General features: G+C 38.7%; 3 protein-coding genes across 8 annotated transcripts; 2 read left to right on the forward strand and 1 right to left on the reverse strand.

Moving 5' to 3' along the window:
- Nucleotides 1-5,649: 5,649 nt before the first annotated feature.
- On the reverse strand, nt 5,650-11,696 carry LOC110854538 (zinc finger protein Gfi-1b-like). Of its 5 annotated transcripts, none has more exons than XM_022102977.2 (9): nt 11,233-11,696; nt 11,036-11,122; nt 10,264-10,689; nt 9,453-9,714; nt 7,833-8,212; nt 7,680-7,739; nt 7,547-7,603; nt 6,378-7,474; nt 5,650-6,034 (listed from the first exon to the last, which is right to left on the reverse strand). In XM_022102977.2, the coding sequence occupies exons 7-9, from the start codon at nt 7,550-7,552 to the stop codon at nt 5,719-5,721; spliced, it is 1,419 nt and encodes a 472-aa protein (XP_021958669.2). In that variant the 5' UTR covers nt 7,553-7,603; nt 7,680-7,739; nt 7,833-8,212; nt 9,453-9,714; nt 10,264-10,689; nt 11,036-11,122; nt 11,233-11,696; the 3' UTR covers nt 5,650-5,718. The 5 variants fall into 5 exon arrangements, with proteins under 5 accessions (XP_021958669.2, XP_021958668.2, XP_021958914.1 ...); XM_022102976.2 differs by having other exon boundaries at nt 7,547-7,606; XM_022103222.2 differs by lacking the exon at nt 7,680-7,739 and having other exon boundaries at nt 7,547-7,606.
- Nucleotides 11,697-12,606: 910 nt separating this feature from the next.
- LOC110854583 lies at nt 12,607-14,713 on the forward strand. The gene is made up of 5 exons (XM_022103043.2): nt 12,607-12,818; nt 12,880-12,966; nt 13,109-13,470; nt 13,544-13,708; nt 14,147-14,713. Exons 2-5 carry the CDS (start codon nt 12,887-12,889, stop codon nt 14,659-14,661), a joined length of 1,122 nt encoding a protein of 373 aa, XP_021958735.1. The 5' UTR covers nt 12,607-12,818; nt 12,880-12,886; the 3' UTR covers nt 14,662-14,713.
- A 326-nt stretch (nt 14,714-15,039) lies between these two features.
- Nucleotides 15,040-20,977, forward strand: LOC110854564 (zinc finger protein 572). 2 transcript variants are annotated; one of them, XM_022103010.2, is made up of 8 exons: nt 15,040-15,173; nt 15,479-15,934; nt 16,369-16,728; nt 17,675-17,809; nt 18,076-18,222; nt 18,780-18,801; nt 19,554-19,941; nt 20,374-20,977. In XM_022103010.2, the coding sequence occupies exons 2-8, from the start codon at nt 15,493-15,495 to the stop codon at nt 20,542-20,544; spliced, it is 1,665 nt and encodes a 554-aa protein (XP_021958702.1). In that variant the 5' UTR covers nt 15,040-15,173; nt 15,479-15,492; the 3' UTR covers nt 20,545-20,977. The 2 variants fall into 2 exon arrangements, with proteins under 2 accessions (XP_021958702.1, XP_035711268.1); XM_035855375.1 differs by lacking the exon at nt 15,040-15,173 and having other exon boundaries at nt 15,916-16,052; nt 16,313-16,728.
- Nucleotides 20,978-21,422: the final 445 nt, after the last annotated feature.

Genomic DNA, 21,422 nt, shown 5'->3' on the forward strand with positions numbered 1-21,422 from the left:
CACCATCAGAACGACTTTGGAATTATAGCCGTATGGCACTATGGAGCAACTGCTCATATGAAGGGACCTCAAGATGCTCAAGGAGGAATTTCCAAACGTCGAGCAAGAATTGCATCTCTTCAAGGTATCAAAATTACAACCGCAGAAGAATTCTTCCTCTGGTGCAGTTCAAATATTGAGGGAATTGAATATATATTCGTCTCGGATTCCGAAGTTCAGAAGATTATTGAAGAAAAAGATTTGACAACCCGGTACGAGACCATCACAACCATTCCTGGAACTCAACAAGCTCACCGTGTTGAAATTGGATCGGGAAAAATTCACCTTTATGAAGTTTCTCGGGACACCACGGTGATGGCAACTAAAATAATGGAATCCGAAGTTGCTCAACCTCTGGTCATCATCGATGAATGTGCCGTCAGCGATTGGATTGCATGTGTCTACGAAAACCAGTGGTACGTGGCCATCATCGATGAAGTGGACCTTGCTGACCAAGAAGTAAAGGTGACTTTCTGGAAACAAAACACCTCAAAATTAAAACTTGGAACCTCTTATATTTCTGAAAACGCGTCCTGTTACATCAAAATTGGACAAATTCTCAAGAAGATCTTCCCATCAAGAGCATCAAGACGTGGAAGGACAATCAACATCTCACTGGAGGAGCAGGAAGAAGTAGACAGACTCTTTAGACAATTTCAGCGATGAATAAGGAAGTGGTGGCGAAGATGGACTTCGAATGGTGGTGTTGGTGACTGTTTCCCAAAGATATTTTTTAATAAAGTTATTTATTAAATCATATCATTAAATAGTTTTATAAACCTGTTGTAAAATAGGTTTATAAACCTATTTAATTCATTCAATTTTACGAAAATAAAATCTCTTGGTAATTTAGTCATGATCGCATATCGCAAATTAATTCATCAACTTGGCTTTCAATGACTTGTTTTTAATTGGTAAGAATGTTAGTTTAATTATCGCGCGATAATTAAATTAACATCACCTAAGGCGCAAAGGACCAGGGTCCGAGATTGCTGCTATCTCGCTGATGACTGGATTTTCCAGCAGGAATTATTTATAATCAAATAATTCTTGGACTAAGCATAGTCGAAACCCAAAATTACTGCATATTGTCTACTAAACATTATAATACGAATTTTTTGTAATCGCCGAAATTCATGATTTTTGGCATTTAGAAATTCAGATAAGTTTTTAATTTGGAGCGATTTGGATAAACAAAACTTGCTAATCTGAAAAATTGATAAGTGCCGTCATAAGCTCTATAGCGTCAATTTTCGAGTGGATATCACCATTATAAAATCAAACAAGCTTAAGTTTTAAATTTGGGGCGATTTGGATAAACCAAACTTGCTTATCTGAAAAATTGATAAGTGCCGTGATAAGCCCTGTAGCGTCAATTTTCGAGTGGATATCACCATTATAAAATCGAAAAAGCTTAAGTTTTAAATTTGGGTCGATTTGGATAAACCAAACTTGCTTATCTGACAAATTGATAAGTGCCGTGATAAGCTCTGTAGCGTCAATTTTCGAGTGGATATCACCATTATAAATTCGAAAAAGCTCAAGTTTTAAATTTGGGGTGATTAGGTAATTAAAATATCACAAACTTAATTAAGTTGGGTGGTTGAAATCCATATCTCATTAGTGGCCAGAGTTTGTTACGGCTCTTGCAAAATAAGTCCCTCCCTCAGAAACTTTGACCCCAAATTTCTCGTGGTACCATCGATTCCCTTCGGGCAACAAAAGCTGAAAATGTAGCTCTTCCCAAGGAGAAAAATCTGGCATCGGGTTGTCCGAAGTAAATGGGTGGTACCATGCGTTTTTTAAGGATTTCTGTGTACGTAAAAAAACCGCCAATTTTCGAATTTTGAAACTCTTGATGCATTAAAATGTTCGTATTTCAAGGGGAAGTCAAATTGCAAATGCAAGTATAGGTCTAACTCTTATTCTACACGATGTACATTGACTTTCTCATTTTTCCGAACTTTGTTCCTTTATTTTTATAGGGGGTGTGGTTGCACAGAATTCAAAAAATGTTGTGGTACATTTGTCCTTGTACCCACAATTGCATTTACAATTAATTTTATTTGATTCAATGAAATCGATGCGAAAAGCTATGGAACGTATCCGTCATTTTATCTCTACTTTAACAAATGTCAAGAATAATAAATAAACAAGACAATTGTTAAATAAGTAAGCATGCCAAAATTGTGAAGTGGGCTGTATCCCGAAAACTTCGTTATTCATGAAACTTGTAACCTAATAGGAATTCGCAAAAACTAGATGTGTCCAAGCTATTATGTAAAAGAAATTATAATTTTTGTATGCAAATTTTTAAGTAAGCCCGATGGTCCGGACCCTTCGGGGCCCGGCCCTGCGGAACGTACCCATCCCGCAGCTACTCACTTAGACTCTGTTCCTATAGGTCTCACTCTAGTCAATAAACCATTCCAAAAATCTCAAATTTGTGTAGAATGTTACAAATATATCTGACTACCTACATACGCGAACAAAAAAGACATACAGTCAGGTGCAAATCTATACAGCCACCCTCGTTTTCGTCATAAATTTTGATCGCGTCATCAATAAATTACCAAATTTAGCTATAATGTGTGGAACACTATACTACACACTTGACAGGAGCCATTAAGTCGAAATACACCGCGCACTACTTTTTTCCTCCTAAATGTAAAAAATAGGTGGTGCAAAACTTTACAGCCACCTGGAAAATTTGACTATTGAATACATTTATCAGTTTGTGACCGACTGCAACGCGTAGGTTTGATATCAAGAACTTCGTTACACTTCAATTCTTCGAGATAATTCTACAGATTGAATTCAGCATGAAGTCGGCATACTTTTATTCACACTATCGCCATACACCAAAAAATTTCTTGTTTCAAGTGGTTCTCATCGTCGGTTGAGCTTAACTTCTGTTTAGATTTTCTTAGCTATACCCCGCAATTCTTTTGGATTAAATTGAGGTCTGGCTATGTTCTGAGACTGCCCTGTGGCTTGGTTTTATTGTCATTGAACGGGTTTTCGCCGTTCTTAGAAAAATGATATTGCACTATGTTGTTGCAAAACGCGTTTCCTTCGCCCAATCTGGCTTGTATCGCCACAGTTTGATCTTGGGAAACTTCATTACCACTTTCCAGGCCCATTGTACCACGAGAAACATTCACCTTCCTTCTAGTATATATTGCCGGCACAATCAAATCCTTACATAAACCACAACTGGTCTGTCCCATTGAAAGTCATTCGGGTCGCACCAAAATCGCGTAAACTAGAAGGAGACCATCGAAGGCATCCATTCAGATGTATTTCATATTTTTATAGAAGACACGTTGGACGAAACCATATATCCATTAGCTCACGCCAGATCGTTAGTTCGTCCATAGTGCTTAATTAGGGTTTGTTTCCTTACCTTCGTGAATTCGAGGGAACGGGTTAGTTCTAAAACTTCTCCAACAACCTACTTGTAGCGAGGCAGTTGAAATTTGCATTCGTTAGGCATTCTGGTTGATTGATGCAGTAAATTATCAGATTCATCCATGTACTACCAGCTTAGAACCCATCCATCCCTCACTATTTTACCATAATCTTTACTAAATTCTAGAGGATTTCGGCTAATATAGCAATTCTGACCTATTTGTTACCAAATCTGGTGTGATGTGTCAGATGGCTTCAGACCAGATATTTCGTTAGATTCATAATTAAATGGTCAAAATTACCTTCCAATGTTGAAATAAATGCGGAGAAAAAAGTAATTTATCCAAAAATGCATGAAAAATTTTCTTGAATTATCGACTGTTTCCCAAAGCTGGGAGTATTTCTTCAACATAGCCCACATTTTTTTATTCAGCGAAGATGAGGGATGGACATATGTGAGGTTTCCATTTTTCGACATCAAACTGAATTTTTTTTCGATTTCTTCCTTAATAGTTGTTGTATTGTGGATTAGATAGTCCAAGATCGTCCAAAAAAATTACATTCCTCCATAAAAGGAATCAGACGGTCTATCACACATTTCTGAAAACAAACCTGTGTCCTCACAGCCTTTGTGAACTGAGGGATCCGAAACATGCGCAAATTTATCCAACGCCATTGATCCAACATTTTAGTTTCCCTTCGGTTTTCAGTTGAGAGATTTATTTCCCATAGAAAAATTGCCTTCCCGGAGTTTCTGTCACGTTTTTAAGAGCAGAACTCGTCGTGAATGACCAACTTTTTTGGTGCACTTTTGTTGTAAAGCTTCGTAGGTTGTGCGATTACCATTTTTTCATTCGTTCCTTTATGATTTGATGGAAATTTCTTTGCATACGCTTTGACCCACGGTTTATGGGCTTTAATATGATACAAGTGGTTTGTATTAATCTTTGACTTCATGGCCGCATCAGACACCTACGTGGGTGGATAATTTTAAAAAAGGTTGGATTGTTTTTAACTTTCGATGGGTCGATCTGATCGTTTTTACATATGGTAGTTATTTGACGTTTACATCTTCGAATTCTCCATACTTTTTTCTGTATAACTTAATTTTTGAACGGCCACAACCCTGTCCGATGAAATGTAGTGAGACCTTCTTCGAGTCTTTGTCAATCAAATTCTGGTATGTACTTAAATTCAAAACTTGTTTATCGACTTCTTCATTTTGAAATCGTGTGCGAAATTTATTTTCCATTGTAGACTTATGAAATTTTTGTGGCATGTAGCATGTATTTAGCATATTCCACAACAATTTCAAATTTCGAAGCTTCAAGTGATCAACTCGAAAGGGCGAGAGCCTTACGCAATGATACACTTTGGTAAAGTCATATTCATATTAATATGAATATCGCTAACTATGATTATTTTAACACTGGATTTCTAAGTGTAAATGTACTAAAGAGCTGTAAGTAACCTTTTGAGATTAAGAAGTTAATTAATCTATATTTCAACAACTCAAATTAACAACAAATGAATAATTTATACCGGGGGCGTAAATAGCGCAAAATTAATCGTCACGATCTCGCACTTCAAGATTTTACATAATATGCACTCAAATTTGAAGCAACTTTGATACTTAAATTGAGTCACTCAATTGAAACCTTATTGAAAGGTTAAAAATAAGCTGCAGAAGAGTGACATAGCCATCATTACTACATATGTCTTATGCAGTAATATTCACATTATCTTATGCTAAGAAGATACATTTTGGAATTTTGGCCTTCGGCGAAAATTGCAAAAAAATGACCGACACCCTGCGAAATTTTTGGGATTTAGACCCTGTGGCTGACCCTGCAGGTGTCGAGGTATGATGATCTCCCTGCCCAACTCACTCAGATAACTCTACCACGAGTAAAATATGCATTGCCAACTCTTTATGGAGTAAACGCAAGCAAAGTAGGCTAAACAGAGTAAAGTTTGGGCAAACCCGGTGAAGGGTTGGCCACTTTGCCCTGTGTAGACTTATCAATACCCCCTACGGTGTATGCAGGCAAGTTACTCAGCGCCGAGTTAGATACATTTCTAAGAGTGTACCTTTGTGGCTACGAAGTTTTGAACATTTAAAAATTACGGGATCATGTCTAACATGAAAGGTCTTGGAGAGTGGATTCAGAATATATATGCTTTGTTGGGTCTGCATCGTAATTTGAAAAAATTGAACATTTTTATTATCTGAATTTAAGATATTTAAATAAATAGACACGTTAGAGATTATTTAGAATGCATTTCTCCCAAGGAATCCTGGTCTCCCTCCCCCTCGTCTTCCCTCCGGTTGACTGGCGGTCTCCCAATTTTGGCACCGCCCAACCCCCTCCGCTGGGGGTCACCCTTCCCCCTCCCCTTGTAATACCCCTTCCTCTCGGGGTCATGGGAATACATGTGAATGACCAAATATTCCTTCAACCGGAACCTCTTCCCGCATTCGGTGCACAAATGTTGCGCGTCCTCGGGCCGGATATGAATCTGCCGATGGCGGGTCAGCTTAACTTGTGAAATCATCCCGCGCCCACAAATATCACAAACGAACCTGTTCAAAAGATATCAATTTATCAAAATTAATTCAATATAAAAAGTAGAGCAAATTGTTCATTCATTATTCATTCATTCAAAATTTGAAAGTAAAAATTTACGTATTATTAATTTTATCCTTAATTCGATGGATTTCTCAGTGTTTAGCACATCGGGAGAAATGAATAAAATTATTCATTAATTCTTCACGAGTTTGACGTGAATAAATATTTTTTCGATATTTATTCACTCAAAAATTTTGTGAAAATTATTCACTTTCATGAATTTATGGAGTCATAAATGAACATTTTTTTCATTTTCAATTGAATAAATGAATGTGAACAGGTACATATTAAGCTTACCGCTTTGCTCCGGGCTCCCTGCTCTTATGGACCTCCCTCATATGGCTCTGGAGCGAACTTTCCTTCATACTCGCGCCACAGACTTCGCACACGCCAATGGTCGAATTATGAATCGTGGCGATATGTTTTTCCCTCACGGCCGACACCCCGAAGCGCTTCGGACATTGGGGGCACTCGAACGGGAGCGCCCACTGGGGCGGGTGGCGCGCTTCGACATGGAGCTCGAATGCCGCCGTGGTGGGGAAGTAGTGCACCACGTGGGGGCCAATTTTGCACGGAATTGCGGCCTCGCGACAGGCTGGAGCGACATCAGGCGCAGTCACGTGCGCGGTGAAGGGCACGATTTCCAGGAAGAGGACGCCGCACCCAGAACAAGTTAGCGCCTCGCGGGGCAAGTGTTTCCTGCGCTGGTGGCCTTCGAGGTTGGTCGTGTTGGTGAAATGATGCTGGCAGGTGGGGCATTTGTAGCCGGGGGTGGTGTTTTCGGGGCATATGGGCTCATGTGCGGACCACGTGGGTAATGTGGGGAAGATTTGGGGGCAGTGGGGACAGGGGAAGGTCGTAATCGAGTAGTGGGCCGCGAGCCAGGTCAGGGTGGGGATTTGTGTGGGGGGATCAGTCTTTCTAAAGTGGGTGCGGATATAGGTTTTCCGCCACGTGACAAAGTCGGGCCAGGTCCACGTGGGCGTGACGGGGATGGGGTAGGGGGTATCTTCTCTGATCGGGGTGGGGTTTTGGGACCTGGTGGGGTTTTTCGGGCGGCAGGCCGGCTGGTGGGCGGACCAGGTGGGCAAAGTGGGGAATTCGCAGGGGCAGTGGGGACACGGGAAGGTGGTTATGGAATAGTGCGTCGCGAGCCAGGAGAAGGGAGGGGTTTTGATGGATGTATTGAGTCTGGAATAGGTTGGGGGATTCGCTTTGGCGTGGGTGGTCCGCCACGTGACAAAGTCGAGCCAGGTCCAGGCTGGGGTAACGGGGATGGGGAGGAGGGAGAAGGCTGCGTCGTCATCCTCGGGGGTGGTGGGCTTCTTTCGGGGGAGTGTTTTTTTGACGAGGGGAGGAGGGACGGGTTTTGTAGCGGAAGTCGAAGCAGAATCCTTGGGATAAAATGGTCATTATTCAAATTAAAGTACTAGTCGGTAATTAAATGAATAGATTAAATTAATTACCATCATCTTGGTCTTGGTCAGTTTTGTAGTGAGGGCAACGGGTTTTGGAGGGCATTTCTTCTGGGGATAAAGTGGAAATTAATTAAAATCATTCAAATATTTGAGAAATTATTTCAATAATTTAATTAATTACTGAGATCTTGGTCTTTTCCAGTTTTGTGGTGTGGGGGACATTTTGTTTTGGAGGGCAGTTCTGGGAATACAGCAGTCATGATTAATTAAAGTATCGAAATATTTCCGAAATCTTATTTCAATGACATAAATAAATTGAAATTCAATTAGTTACCGTGGTCGTTTCCTGTCTTGTGGAACTTTTGTGCTTGGAAGAGGTTGTGAATTCTTGGTGGTCGTCGACATCTTTGTGTTCGCCGGATTCGGATTCGGGGGGATGAAACTCCTTGTCGGATTCGAGTTGAAGGGGGCGTTGATTTTTGGGTCGTCGGGTTCAATGTTTAACTCGTCAGATTCGATTTTTATGTCGTCTGTTTCAATTTTTAGTTCGTCGGGTTCGATTATTGCATCGTCGGGTTCAATGTTTGGCTGGAAGGGTTCGATTTTGAGGGGGTCCTCCTCGAATTGGGGGCAAATTTCCTCCCCGAGAAGAGCATCCGCGAAATCTAGGGTGGGGTAGAGCTCAATGGGAAAGTGGGGCTCACTCTCAGGGGTCTAAAAAAAGTAGAAACTATTTATTAATACGAATTAGTTTATCTTATCAGCATGCTCACGTCAAATTTGCAAATTGTGCAAGCGTAACAAGCAACTTGCAAAATTTGTCTAAACTTCGGTTGGAAGACAGATACAATTTTTTCGGAAATTTTCCCAGTACATGGTTTTGAATTCGTTTATCCTAATCATTAAATGCTTTAAAACAATTTTCTAAATGGAAGTTGCAAATAATTCGAAGCAAAATAAGATCACGGAGTTTGTACAATCATTCGTATTTTTTGCGAATCCCCACACGACACAAATTTTTGAGCTGAGCAAGATTGGGAACAAGATGACTCATTTCAAATGAGACGTTATCGTCGTGAGTACGCTCATTGTAATTACGTTCGTACACACCTTAATCTCATAACCTTTTTCCCAGAACATAGACCCAACGAGCAATTGCTATTTTCTGAGGGTCATGCATGCAATCTTGATGAAAACTTGAAAGTATTTTATAAAATCACTCAAGGGGAGGGAAACATCTGGCAGTTGAAAAAAATTTAAAATTTTACTTTTTCACCCTAAAAATACAAAAAAAACTCAGAACAAAGAACAAATTGTAAAATTAGTGGTTGACCCTCCACATAAGCTGGATAAGTAAATTATGTAGCGTGCGAATGAGTAAGAAACCCCTTGCCTCCAGACAAGAGAGTGAAGAAAGCCGCGAGCTCGGCCTCATCCGCACAGTTCATAATTTACTCAATCCAGCTTATGTGGAGGGTCAACCACTAATTTTACAATTTGTTCAGTTTTGATTTACACGTCCAAAATGTGCAAATAATTAAGGCAAACACAGTCAAGTGTGTTTCGCCACAGGAAATTATTTTTTGACCCCCAAAAATACAGTTTTTCGGAGTTTTTTTGTATTTTTAGGGTGAAAAAGTAAAATTTTAAGTTTTTTTCAACTGCCAGATGTTTCCCTCCCCTTGAGTGATTTTATAGAATACCTTCAAGTTTTCATCAAGATTGCATGCATGACCCTCAGAAAATAGCAATGGCTCGTTCGGTCTATGTTCTGGGAAAAAGGTTATGAGATTAAGGTCTGTAAACTCCGTAACACAAATTTTTTTGGGCACCCCCTTTTTTGAACATGTGTCTCATATTAAGCCCTGACGACCCATACAGCCTTTTTTTGCGCTACGAAGTTTACGAATCGTAAATTACGAACGTCCCCAAAATTAAGAATAAACCAGCGTACCGGTTTAATTGGAGTATTTCGTGTGTTCTTTTTTCTTTTTCGGCTTCCGAATTGTCCACTCATTGGATAATATGGAGCTTTTCTTCTTCCACCCATTGCTCCATTTGTCCCTTTCGTCCTTACGATTGTTCCATTTGTTCTCTTTCTCCCAGACATTGCTCGATTTGTCCCCTTTGTCCCCCCCATTGTTGAACTTGTCTCTTTGGCTGGGCGACCCCTTTTTTTTTGGCTTTTGGCTTACGTCTTGGTAAAAATTTGAGATCTATAATTAAAGATGCACTCTTCAAAGTAATGGTACCATCTTGAAAAGTATGTAAATGCATTCTCAATTATATCTTCAGTAAGCTATATTAAATCCAGAGTAAAATTTAGTTTTTAATGTTACTCTGGATTTAATACATTTTACTTACAATGGAGGCGCAAACCATGTTCAGCCCAGATAATTTTTTGACCTTATTAGTCTGGAAGAGCAAGTCTCCACAAATAACATTTGGTTCGGCACTTGGGCAGATGCGCAAATTTCAGCACGTTATGGGCGCCGCAAGTTTGCAAAAACGCACGATTTTTCGGACAATGCCCAGCGCGAGCTCAACTTCGTGCGTTTTTGCGAACTTGCGGTGCCCATAACGCTGAAATTTGCGCATCTGCCCAAGTGCCGAACTAAATGTTGTTTGTAAAGACTTGCTCTTTCGAACTAATAAGATCAAAAAATTATCTGGGCTGAACATGGTTTGCGCCTCCATTGTTAGTTTCAAATTCAGAGTGCGAATACTTTTTAAAAAAGAGGAACATTATTTCTGCTAAAACCGACCTTGCGCCCTCTTATCGTTAATTTTGACATGGGACCGGACCGCTTTCGCGATTTTTCGGATTATGGCAGATCCTTCGCCGTCGTTTTGAAAATAGGCAAACTTTTCATTCGCGTCCTCAAGGATTTGATTTTTTAATGCGATCCGCAATGGATCGTATTGGGCGCGGAGATTTTCCATTTCCGCGAACAGATCGCTTGCCTGGGCGACCATGGGGGCGCAGGCCTCGCAGAGAACCACCCACTCGGCGGGATGACCGTAACTCCGCACGAAATAGCCACACCGGACGGCGGGAAATGTAAGGATTTGCCGGAGCAGGAAGATCACCCGAGCGCTGGATTGTACCAAGTCAGATTCCGGAAAAGGGGGCAGATTCGGGGTGAGGGTGCGGCACAGGAGGCAGGGCAGATTAGTGTTTTTCCTCCTTTCTAGAAATTAAATTTGTAAATTGAATTAATTTTATTAGTACTCAGTGCTTAATAATAAAACATGGAAAGTTAAAACTTTAAATTTAATACTAAATTTTCCAAATTCTTCCAAAGAAAATTTGTCTAAACTTAGCTACTTCGTTTTATTTCGGAAAACATTGTAAAGTGATTTTACAAAACGCCCGAATTTTACGAGTTACCAATTACTGTGATAACTAATCACTGATATAACTCGGGTTAAATTTTGACGGAATTGTATTTTATAACTTTCAACCTTAGTTAGTTTTATAATTTGGGTAAAAATAATTAGTGCATCCGAATGTGAGAAAAACTGGAAACTTTTTACCTCGGGTGAACCTCGACCGCGGAGGTGGTGCTAGTGCTACTTGTGGGGTCGATAAGTGGAGGTCAGTGTTTTGTGAGTCGTCAAGTCCTAAATTAAATTTTGACGGAAATGTAAGTATTTAGCATATTTAGAGTTGGTAACCTTAAATTTTGATAAGGAACTACGCAAAATCCGAAAATTACTGAAAAACTTCTTACCTACAGGTGGTGACCATTGTTCGGGTGCAGGTTCAGGCGATAAGTTATTATCAGCTGTATTAATTTCCGGCAAACTTTCAAAGTCGAGATCCATCCCTGGTATCTCGCCAAACTCGAGTTTGACCTCTAATTCCTCCGGGGGAAGTGGGGGAGACGGGGGTCGCATGGCTCGTTGTCGCTTATCCGCCTGATATTTTTTAAGTCTTTCACGGCGCAGTAAGATGCTTCGATGTACCCTCCCCATTTTAGGGGAATTTATTTGGGAATGTTTACTTTGAAAATTTGTGTGGATCAACTGAATTGCAAAAATATAGTTTTGTACCTAACTTTAGAATTTGTTAGTAAAAAAATGGTATTATTTTACTTTAGTTATTGACGGATTAAATAAACAAATTACAAATTGTGAATACACAAAGTCCGTCATTTGTTTGCTGTGTTTTCTCAGCTGTGTGTAGAATATACTGGGAACGACGAGTGTAGCGAGGGAACGTGCATATATTGCGTTATCATAAAACACCAATTTTTTGACCATCCCTTCTCTATATTACTCATGTTAACCTAACCATGAACAAGATACACGACCGAAAACCAGCCATCCACCTCTTTGCCGACGTTATATATGGACGTCCCCCAAGCACCATTGGGGTCAGTACATAAAGGATGTGATCGAGGAGAATTTGACCATACCCTTATATTGTAATAACCAATTGATGCCTCGACTAGTGTCCCCCGTCAAATTGACCACATGCTTTTTGCACAGTCCCAGAGAGATGTTTTGCATGCCATGAAAAATTTTCATGAAAACGAGTTTCATTCCATGAAAACAATTTGTTATTAAGTTTAAGGCCATAAAATATGGCCCATATTTTATCAAATAGGTATGTTATTCGGCACGTATAAAAATCAATTAAATAATTGGCAATTTTATAATTAAGTAAGTGTCGGATGGTTTAAATGTTTCGCAACATGGACAATTTTAAATGTAATGTAGGGTATCGAGTATTATCATTACAATAATCGGTACTCGAGGTGTCCCTAATTAATTGTATGAAAATGTTTGTACTATCTTCTTCCAAAGGAGAAAAATGTGTTTTTGCAAAAATTTCTATGGTTTTGGTTGGTGTTTTTGCTCGATTCCGAATGCAATGACCACGGTTTGGGTTTCTTGGCATTTGCAACTAGGACTTGAACGCATATTCTAACCAAAGGCATATTCAACCGTTGAATTTCAACGACGATATATATATGCAAAAGTTACGAGATGAGAAGTTAGACTTTACAATGTAAAGTTACATTATATAACTCTACGCGTTAGACAAACTATGTAGATGCACACAGTTCACTACTTTGTCCCCGATTCCAGGCAGGCGGCCTACGACTCAAAAACACCATCAAATCAACAGCTGACAAAGCAAAACAAACCTACTTCACAGCCAGTTAGCATATTAAATTTCCTTCCACCAATTTGAATTTAGTCAATTCAATTACTTAATTTTCACGAGCTGAATCTCACTAAAAAAATACGTGTACATATGTACAATTTAACCGAAATGCAAAAACTTTTAACTTATTGAACTTGTTAAAAGGTTTGTGTTCCCATTTTACATTAAAAATAAACAAAACTCCAAGTAAATTTTGTTTCTACAGATATAAAATGCCGAAATATGACAGTTTCTCGAAAAATGGGAGGCACATCTTGCAAGATTTACTCTTCTCCAGGGTCCGTCTCCACAGGTTATTTATTTTACATAATATGTAAAATAAATTATATGATATATAAAAAAGCAAATCATGTTACTTTTGACAATAATGTTATTCACGTAGCTAAGGCCTAATAAAAGGGAGCAATAAATTCTAATCTAATCCGTCTCCACAGGTCAAATTTTAATCCCTCAGCGCAATACGATCAAAAGTTCCCAGTGAAAATTGAGGGAGATAATTCATCCCCAGAATTAAGGTTGTGCTGTTCGATCTGCTCCGAATCGATAAATCTGCGTCCCCTCGCCCTCCAAGAGATGGAAATTCTTGCCAAATTCGTCCTAAGCCAGGAGCAAATTTCTCTCATTTTACGTACTGAAGATCATCCTCCAATATTTTGTTGCAAAATTTGCTCCTCCGTGATCCTCTCCTTGGCCGAGTTGTCCACGCAGATTGAAAATATTACGATTTCTCTCCGCGCCGTGATTTCCAGCAGGAACGGACTGTTTCATAAACTAAAAAATTCAGAATCCAAAATCGGTAAATAGCAAGCTAATCGATTGGGTCAAACTAAACTGTAATTTAATTAATCCTTTATACTCACTTAATTTAGAAATAGCTGCTAAAAGTGAATGTCACAAGGTTTCTAACCATGATGATCAGCAATTAACTAAATGCCTTGAAGAGGAGGAAAAATTCTCGATAAAACCGCACCCAACTTATGACCATGACAACGACGGACTATTCGATAACCTGCGAATTGGGTGCAAACTTAGTGGTAAGTAATAATCTAGATTGCATACTCGATTAACCGTGTTAAAGTAAACTATAGTTAAGTTATGGCTTTATATTATCTTGCATAAGGGAGAGGTCTCCCAACGTATCCTTTCAAAATTGAACCAAATTAAACCAAAAATTTATGTAATTAATATGAAATTAACAAAAGATACGATCTCCTAATGTTCACATTTGGCAGAGGTCCGAACACCTTTAGTAAATTTGGGAAATGTACAATTTATCAAGTCTACGGTACGTTTTCTCCTCGTCTGATGCAAATACCTCGACAAAATTTGACCATGGGGAGATTAAGTCTTTCACAAATTGTATTTAAATTAAATTTGCAATTTAGGGACACTAAGTTTCTCAAAATTTAAATAGCACACACTGAGAGTCCTCAATTCTTCATGTAGAATTTTCTCACGAATTACTTTTGTAGAAACCGACGGCGGCTGTCATGCTGACACAGATGACGACCAACAATTAACCGGATTCATTGAGGTGGAAGAAGAATTCTGCGTAAAAGTCGAGCCTGTCGTCGACGATAAGACCGACGATATCACGCCCGATGCTCCAAACGAACCCGAAACGTCGACAACAAGTGACTCCGACGACGATGACTCCGACGAGTTAGATACAACTACAGATAAAGAGCGTTGTAAACCATGTAAAATTAATTTTAATCATAAAAGAAAATGGCTACGTGAGCACTTTAAACTTGTGCATGATAAGATAGTCGTAGACATCGACAGGAAACTATTCTGCCTCAGGTGCAAAAAAGGCTACACATCCATCAACGGCTTCAACAAGCATTATAAAACTTGCCGAGGTAAAAGGGACCCAGCCAATACGTATAAGAAGATTGTGATTATTAGTCATGTGCACAAACTCAGCGAAGCTTTTAAAGTGCAAATTGTGAACCTTTTACAACAAGGTATCCAAATTCAGGAATAATTTAATACATACTTCATATGCAAATAAATATGCTTTTTATATTTTGTATTTACACATGGAGAAGAGTTACATGATTTACATACTTGCTCAATATTCATATGAAAAAGATGAGAGAGGAGAAAGTGGAATAATTCACTTCTCTGTCAGATTCCCCGTTTTCATGCAGGCGGCCTTCGATAAAAAATAGCAGGGGAACGTTCATATATTACGTCATAATTTTTATTGGTGGATGGTTCTTGACTTTTCCAAGTTACAATTCTTTATCCCTTAATGTATACGTTGGGTGGGTGGGTGCTAAAACCGAGAATTTTTGATGACATACTATATGGATGGCTCCCAGCTGGCAAAGCAAAACAAATCGACATTTACATATGTGCTCTTCAACGCCGGTTACGTAAAATTATGTACGTTTAATTTGCTTCAGTTTGCAGTTTTAATTCAGTTTTCTTCCATCAATTTAAATTTAGTCGATTCAAATAGTTCATCATCTTCTCTTCATTCAACCAGAATAAGTAAGTACAGTCGTAAATGCGAATACATGACTTAAACGAGTAATGAATTAAAATGAACGTATTTACTCTCGTTCCACGCAAGTTTGAACTTTTATAGAAATTCAGAATTCGGAGTATGTATGTAGCTACGCCACTGCCAGTCTCAAAGTTCCCCGTCATCATTATTTGAGGCAATTTGAGACACAGAGTGGCATAGTTTTTCAATGTAATTCTCAATTTCTGTAAGAATTCAAACCTGCATGAATGGAGAATAAATACATTTAAATTTCAAACAACAAAATATATTTGAACGGCATTTTTTGCAGGTTACAGACAAAAAATGTCAAAAGATAACGGGCTTTCGAAAAATGGGACGCGACATATTTTGCAAGATTTACTTTGTTCCACGGTTCGTTTGCAAAGGACAAATTTTCTTCCCCCAACGCAATACGATCACAGGTTTTCAGTGAAAATTGAGGGGGATATTTCATCCCCAGAATTAAGGTCGTGCTCGATTTGTTCCGAATCGATAAATCTGCGTCCTCTCGCTCTCCAAGAAATGGAAGTTCTTGCCAAATTCGTCCTAAGTCAGGAGCAAATTTCCCTCATTTTACAAACTGACGATCATCCTCCAATACTTTGTTGCAAAATTTGCTCCTCCGTGATCCTCTCCTTGGCCAAGTTGTCCACGCAGATCGAAAATATTACGATTTCTCTGCGTGCCGTGATTTCCAGTAGGAACGGACTTTTTCATAAATTGCGAAATGAATCCAAAATTAGTGGTAATTAATCGTGTTAAATTAAATTGCAATTAAATTATGCTAACTTCAACCCAATGGAGGTCTCCCAGCGTATGCTCCTTGATTTTGAGTAAACCTGTGTCAATCGATTCCAAATTCAGTTAAGTAGTATAAAATTTGCAAACGACACAATCTCCGAATGTGAAATGGGTACGTTTGGCCGAAATATTTGCATCCGAAGAGGAGACAACGTGTCGTAAATTTGGAAAGTGAAACATTAGGGGACATTAGGGCGCACTTAATTCTCCTTTTTGGATGCAGCTATCTCTGCCAAACGGGCCCATTGGGCGATCGTGTCTTATGAAAATTTCATAGGTAATAAGTAAATCGAGTAAATCTAATTTTTGCTCAAAATCGTAGAGCGTACGCTGGGATACTTCCATTGTAAATGTACATGAAATTTTCCCACGAAACAGCGACCGACAATAACTCTCCTGCCGAACAAATTCCTCAAAATGATGATGATGACCAACAATTAACTGGATGGATTGAGGTAGAAGAAGAATTCTCCGTAAAAGTCGAGCCTATCACCGATAACATTGACGATAAGACCGGCGATCCCACGCCTGATCCTCTTTACGAACCGGACACGTCAGAAAGTGAGGACGGCGACTCGGACTCAGACCCAGTCATTGCAAATTCCGATGTCAAGCCTGAATCAAAATTTGCGTGCAAAATATGCCTACCTAACGTCACATTTTCCAGGGGTGACCATTACAGGCGCTACGTGGAGAACAAGAATATTCATCCCGACATTTCGGATTCTAGTTTTGCTCGTGAGTTTTATGACGAAATAAAAATATGCTAAACAAACTTGTGAAAAAATCATATGGTTATCCAGCACAAGCTTTAAAAATTTCGGAAATCTGTGCAAACGCTGTTTTAAGTTGATTCAATTGATTTAACATTTGCAATTTATATAGAGTATTTAATTGAGAAGATAGGGTTTCACTCAACACAAATCTTGCGAGTTTCGCAAATTATTTGGCCACTAGCGTATAGCCCGGCCATGGGCCGGGTTCTAGAGTTCCAGTGGGGGGTGTGCCCAAAGCGAAAAATCCGTCATACTATACTTTAAATCCCAGTGGAGACTTTGTCATACCACATACATACATCAGAGTGAGGGTTTGCCCAAGCCATACTGCATTTTAATTAATCTGGTCACAGTACAATTTGATTTCCCCCAGTGGGAGTAGTTGAATAGCTAACTATTAAATTACTTAAATTCCCGTCGCGTGGGAGTAACTGCATAGCTAATTATTTAAATTCCTACGCATCACACTCCCGTTAAGTTCCATAAACCCCGTTAACTTCTACAATTAACGCCAAGCTATTGACGGATTCGGATTCAGCGTCAAAAATACATTCGAATTGATATGCTACTCGCTGTGGGTGGAGTTTCTCAAACTAAAATAATTAATTAATAGCGTTTATCACGATCACTTATCATGATAACCACTATTGATGATGATGAGTGATGTATTACTGCTCACTCACTCAATTTACTTGAACACTGTGTTTCTCATGCAGTATGAATTCATGCATGCAGTGGTTGCTCCGCTTCCTTCTTTGTCTTCTCTATGGGGCAATTTGCATTCGATCACTCACTCAGCGACTTAACACTAACGCTTTATTAGAGTAGATATTTAATATGCGACATACATATGTATATATGCGATCAATAATAATCGAATTTAAAATATTTCTTCATTTATTATCTAGGCGTGCAGGCTCGATTAGCATCAAAAAAATTTGCGTGCGATGAATGTGACAAAAGGTTCACGTACCTCGAAAACCTCTTGCGCCACATGAGAAACAAGAATATTCATCCCGACATTTCCGACGCTGAAATTGCCGGTGAGATTATACAAACACTCCTTAAAATAGTGTTACCTTTTTGAAAACTAAATCCTCTCTAAATTCTATAATTAGTAAACTACATTATGCCAATCCAACGTAAACTTTCCCCTTTATCAAGTTTACGCTAGTCTGGATTTAGCTAAGTTTACTTCATGCAGAATTCAGAGTGAATTTCCTTTACAATTACAGGGTGATACTATTTTTAAGAGTGTACATTCCATAAAAAATTTAAGTAAAAATTTACCTGTTAAATTTTTCCACAGCCGTAGCAAAGAAAAACTTTACAAATTGTGAACCTTTCGCCAAACCTGAGTTAAAATTTGAATGCAAAATATGCCAGCCGAACGTCACGTTTCTTAGGTATCACAACTACAAGGGGCACATGACGGACAAGAAAATACATCCTCCCGGTAAGATTATATTCATGATTCCTGTAAAAACCAAGCTATCACCTACCCGGAGTATAGTGTCTTTACGAATATTTAATTGTGCTTTGCTCGTTGGAATTAAAGAAAGTGACTGAGTGAATATACGATTATTTTATCTACTTAAACTAGATTTTATTTAAATCAATTAAACGATGGTCAACACAATTCAGAGCTCTGCAACAACACGAGTTGATTGATGACTTACTTTAATTATAAATTGATCGTGGGCAACAAAAAAGAACTAACAATTCATAAATTTGACTGCCTACCACGACGACTAAAATCCAAAATGTCTGACTTTGACAACGACTAAAACTCGACTGTGTAGAATTCTTCTACCTACTTACTTACTACGACTTAACAAAGAGAGACGCGCACCCAAAAATCCCACCCCCGTCGTCTCCATGGCAACCACCACCACGACACGGGGCAATTGTAGACGCGTATTCAATAAATTTCATACATAAACTTATTTTACATTTAACAATTCCATAAAAAAATAATTTAAGTTTCTAATTTTCTTGAATTTATTTCCACAGCGGCAATAAAACGAGCCAAACGGTGAGCACATTCTGTGTTTTGAATCCTAGAATCTACATATATTTTCCATTTTTCATAAGTTGAGAATATTTTTACATACTTGATTTAATTTGATTTCGCACAATTTCTGTGAAATTATTTCTCATACCTTTTCCAGCTTGCTTGGAAAATTTTGCCATATTGAAACTGATCATCTTTTCTCGATCTTTTCGTGAAGATCCTAGAATTTTGTCGTTTTCTGAGAAATTGTTTAGCCCGGGAGGACGAGAAAGGTCGTCCAGAAAAATTATGTTGCGGACGGAAGACAATTGTAGTTTCTGAAAGGTTATTGATTTTCACCGTTTTCTCTCCGCAGAATAAAATCTGTCTACAAATTTTGAGGAATTTCTCTCATCCCAACCAATTGTTAGATTAGAACCCTTCTTCCCCAAAATTGGGATATTTCTCAATATAACGCAATGTTAAAGTGTGAACCTTTCCGAGTTGTATTACAACTACTTAATTCCTCCTCACACATTATGGCACACACAATTTTTATCACGCCCCCGAATTAATCCTTTTTCTTGTAATTAAACATAGGTACTCCCTAAAATTGATTAAATGACATTGAGGGGACGTCCATAGATTAGGTGACGAAACAGTGTAAAGGTCTAAAGTTCCAAAGATATCGTGCCCATGTTGCACATGTTAAAATGAGGGCAGGGGGGGGGGCAGAAAATCGCGGTTTTTGCGTTACATGATTTATGAGCGGTCTCATTTTACAATTTTTACAGACTAAAAAAGAAGCCATATCCTTGTCCAAAATCTACCAAGAGGTTCACCTCGTGCTACAACTTAAACCGACATAAGCAAACCTTCCACGACTTGGCTCCTTTTCAACGGAAGTGCACCCTGTGCCCGGAAGTCTTCAACCGCTTTTTCTTATTTGAAAGGCACATGCGCAAGTGTCACGATGTCCCAGTTGAAGCAAGTTCCAGCAAAGAAGAGCGGCATTCCTGCGCAATATGCCCAAACATCTTTTCCTCATCGTCAAACAAGACTCGTCACGTGGAACTGGCCCATTTCCCGGACAAGACGTCCTGTCCGTATGGATGCGAAACCAAGATTGTCTCGGAGGCTGCCTGGGTGAAGCATTTGGAGGGGTGTGACTCACCAAAAACGGTGAGTTTATTTTAAAATCAAAGCTCTAGCTCTAACTAACAATGATATGATCTAAAATTTTGGCCAAATTAGTGCCAATCTAGATAGATATCAGAAATTTACATAATTAATATGAAATTTACGAAAGACACAATCTCCTAATGGGCACGTTTGGCAGAGATATTTGCATCCGAAGAGGAGGAATAAACCCATTGTGAATTTGGAAAGCTTAAAATTTTTCAAATTTATGTAAGTCGAATTTCCTTCGCATGCAAATATTTCTACCAAATAGAACCATTAAGTGATCGTGTTTTTTGAAAAGTTCATATTACTTAAATTAGTAATCCATTGACAATAGTTTGGTCAAAATCTGACTGTGAGAGCATACGCTGAGAGACCTCGATCAATTGTTGGACGAAAATTTTTAACTATTTTATTTATATATATATTTAGAGTAAAGAATCGGAAATCACGTGCAGATTTTGTCCCGCCGTGTTTCGCGACATCCTCTTGGAGATAGAACATCGCCTGCGCGTGCATCCCAAGCAGACGTGCACCTGTTCAATTTGTAAGGCAAGATTTACTCGTCAATCTATACTTAATGATCACCGTTGTCCTGGCTGAAAATCAAAACTGGAACTATGTGTCTGACTTCTGGTTTAAAAGTTCTTTATTTTTAAAGCGTCTTTAATTCTTCCCGATTTCCCATTCCATTTTTTCATTTTGTATTTATTTATGTGTATTTATTCATAATTTGCTGAAAATATGTACGTATTTGACAATAAAAATTTCATTTGCTCTGAAACCAAATTAAGATTTCCCAGTCCACCGTGAATGAAATTTCAAAAACGAATTTGCAGATGCTGATTGTGTAATGCAGGACGCGTATGCAAATTTTTTCGTAAGAGTTTTTTTTGAAGCTTTATTAAGGTGTCTAAAAAGTTCACAGCTACAGGACATGCTCTCCCACAAGTGACACATATTTTTAAACAACTATGTATCTAACTAAATATATCTACAAATTATCCGACTAACTAAATATATACTCATTCTATTATCCTCTGAATTTTTTAAACATATCTTCACATAAATATTTCTTAAATTTCGCATAAGACATCTTGTTCACATCATGATCTCTCGTACACACATACATATGTACTTCCTACTTCCTTACATGTGTAAAAAAGTTTGTGCTTCTGTCGTTCTTTGTCCACGTGAGGGACCGTACATACAAAATGTTGCTGATTTGAATAAAGCTGTTAGCCGTACACGGCGTCGCATTTCTGTGATAAGGATTCCATTACACGTGTATAGTGAGAGGTTAAAAGGAGTGCATGTACAGATAAATATCGATGACATCCTTTATATCTGGCCCTTCACATGCGATCGAATTCTAATCCACGAGTCGAACGAGTTAAACATGCGATCCAATGACTCGTAGTTTCTGAATTTCGGGGTCGTCCATAAATCAAGATTTTTGGACACCGTTCATTTCATTATTG

Source organism: Folsomia candida, unplaced genomic scaffold, assembly GCF_002217175.1.
Source record: "Folsomia candida strain VU population unplaced genomic scaffold, ASM221717v1 Fcan01_Sc010, whole genome shotgun sequence".
NCBI classification, from domain to species: Eukaryota; Metazoa; Arthropoda; class Collembola; order Entomobryomorpha; family Isotomidae; genus Folsomia; species Folsomia candida.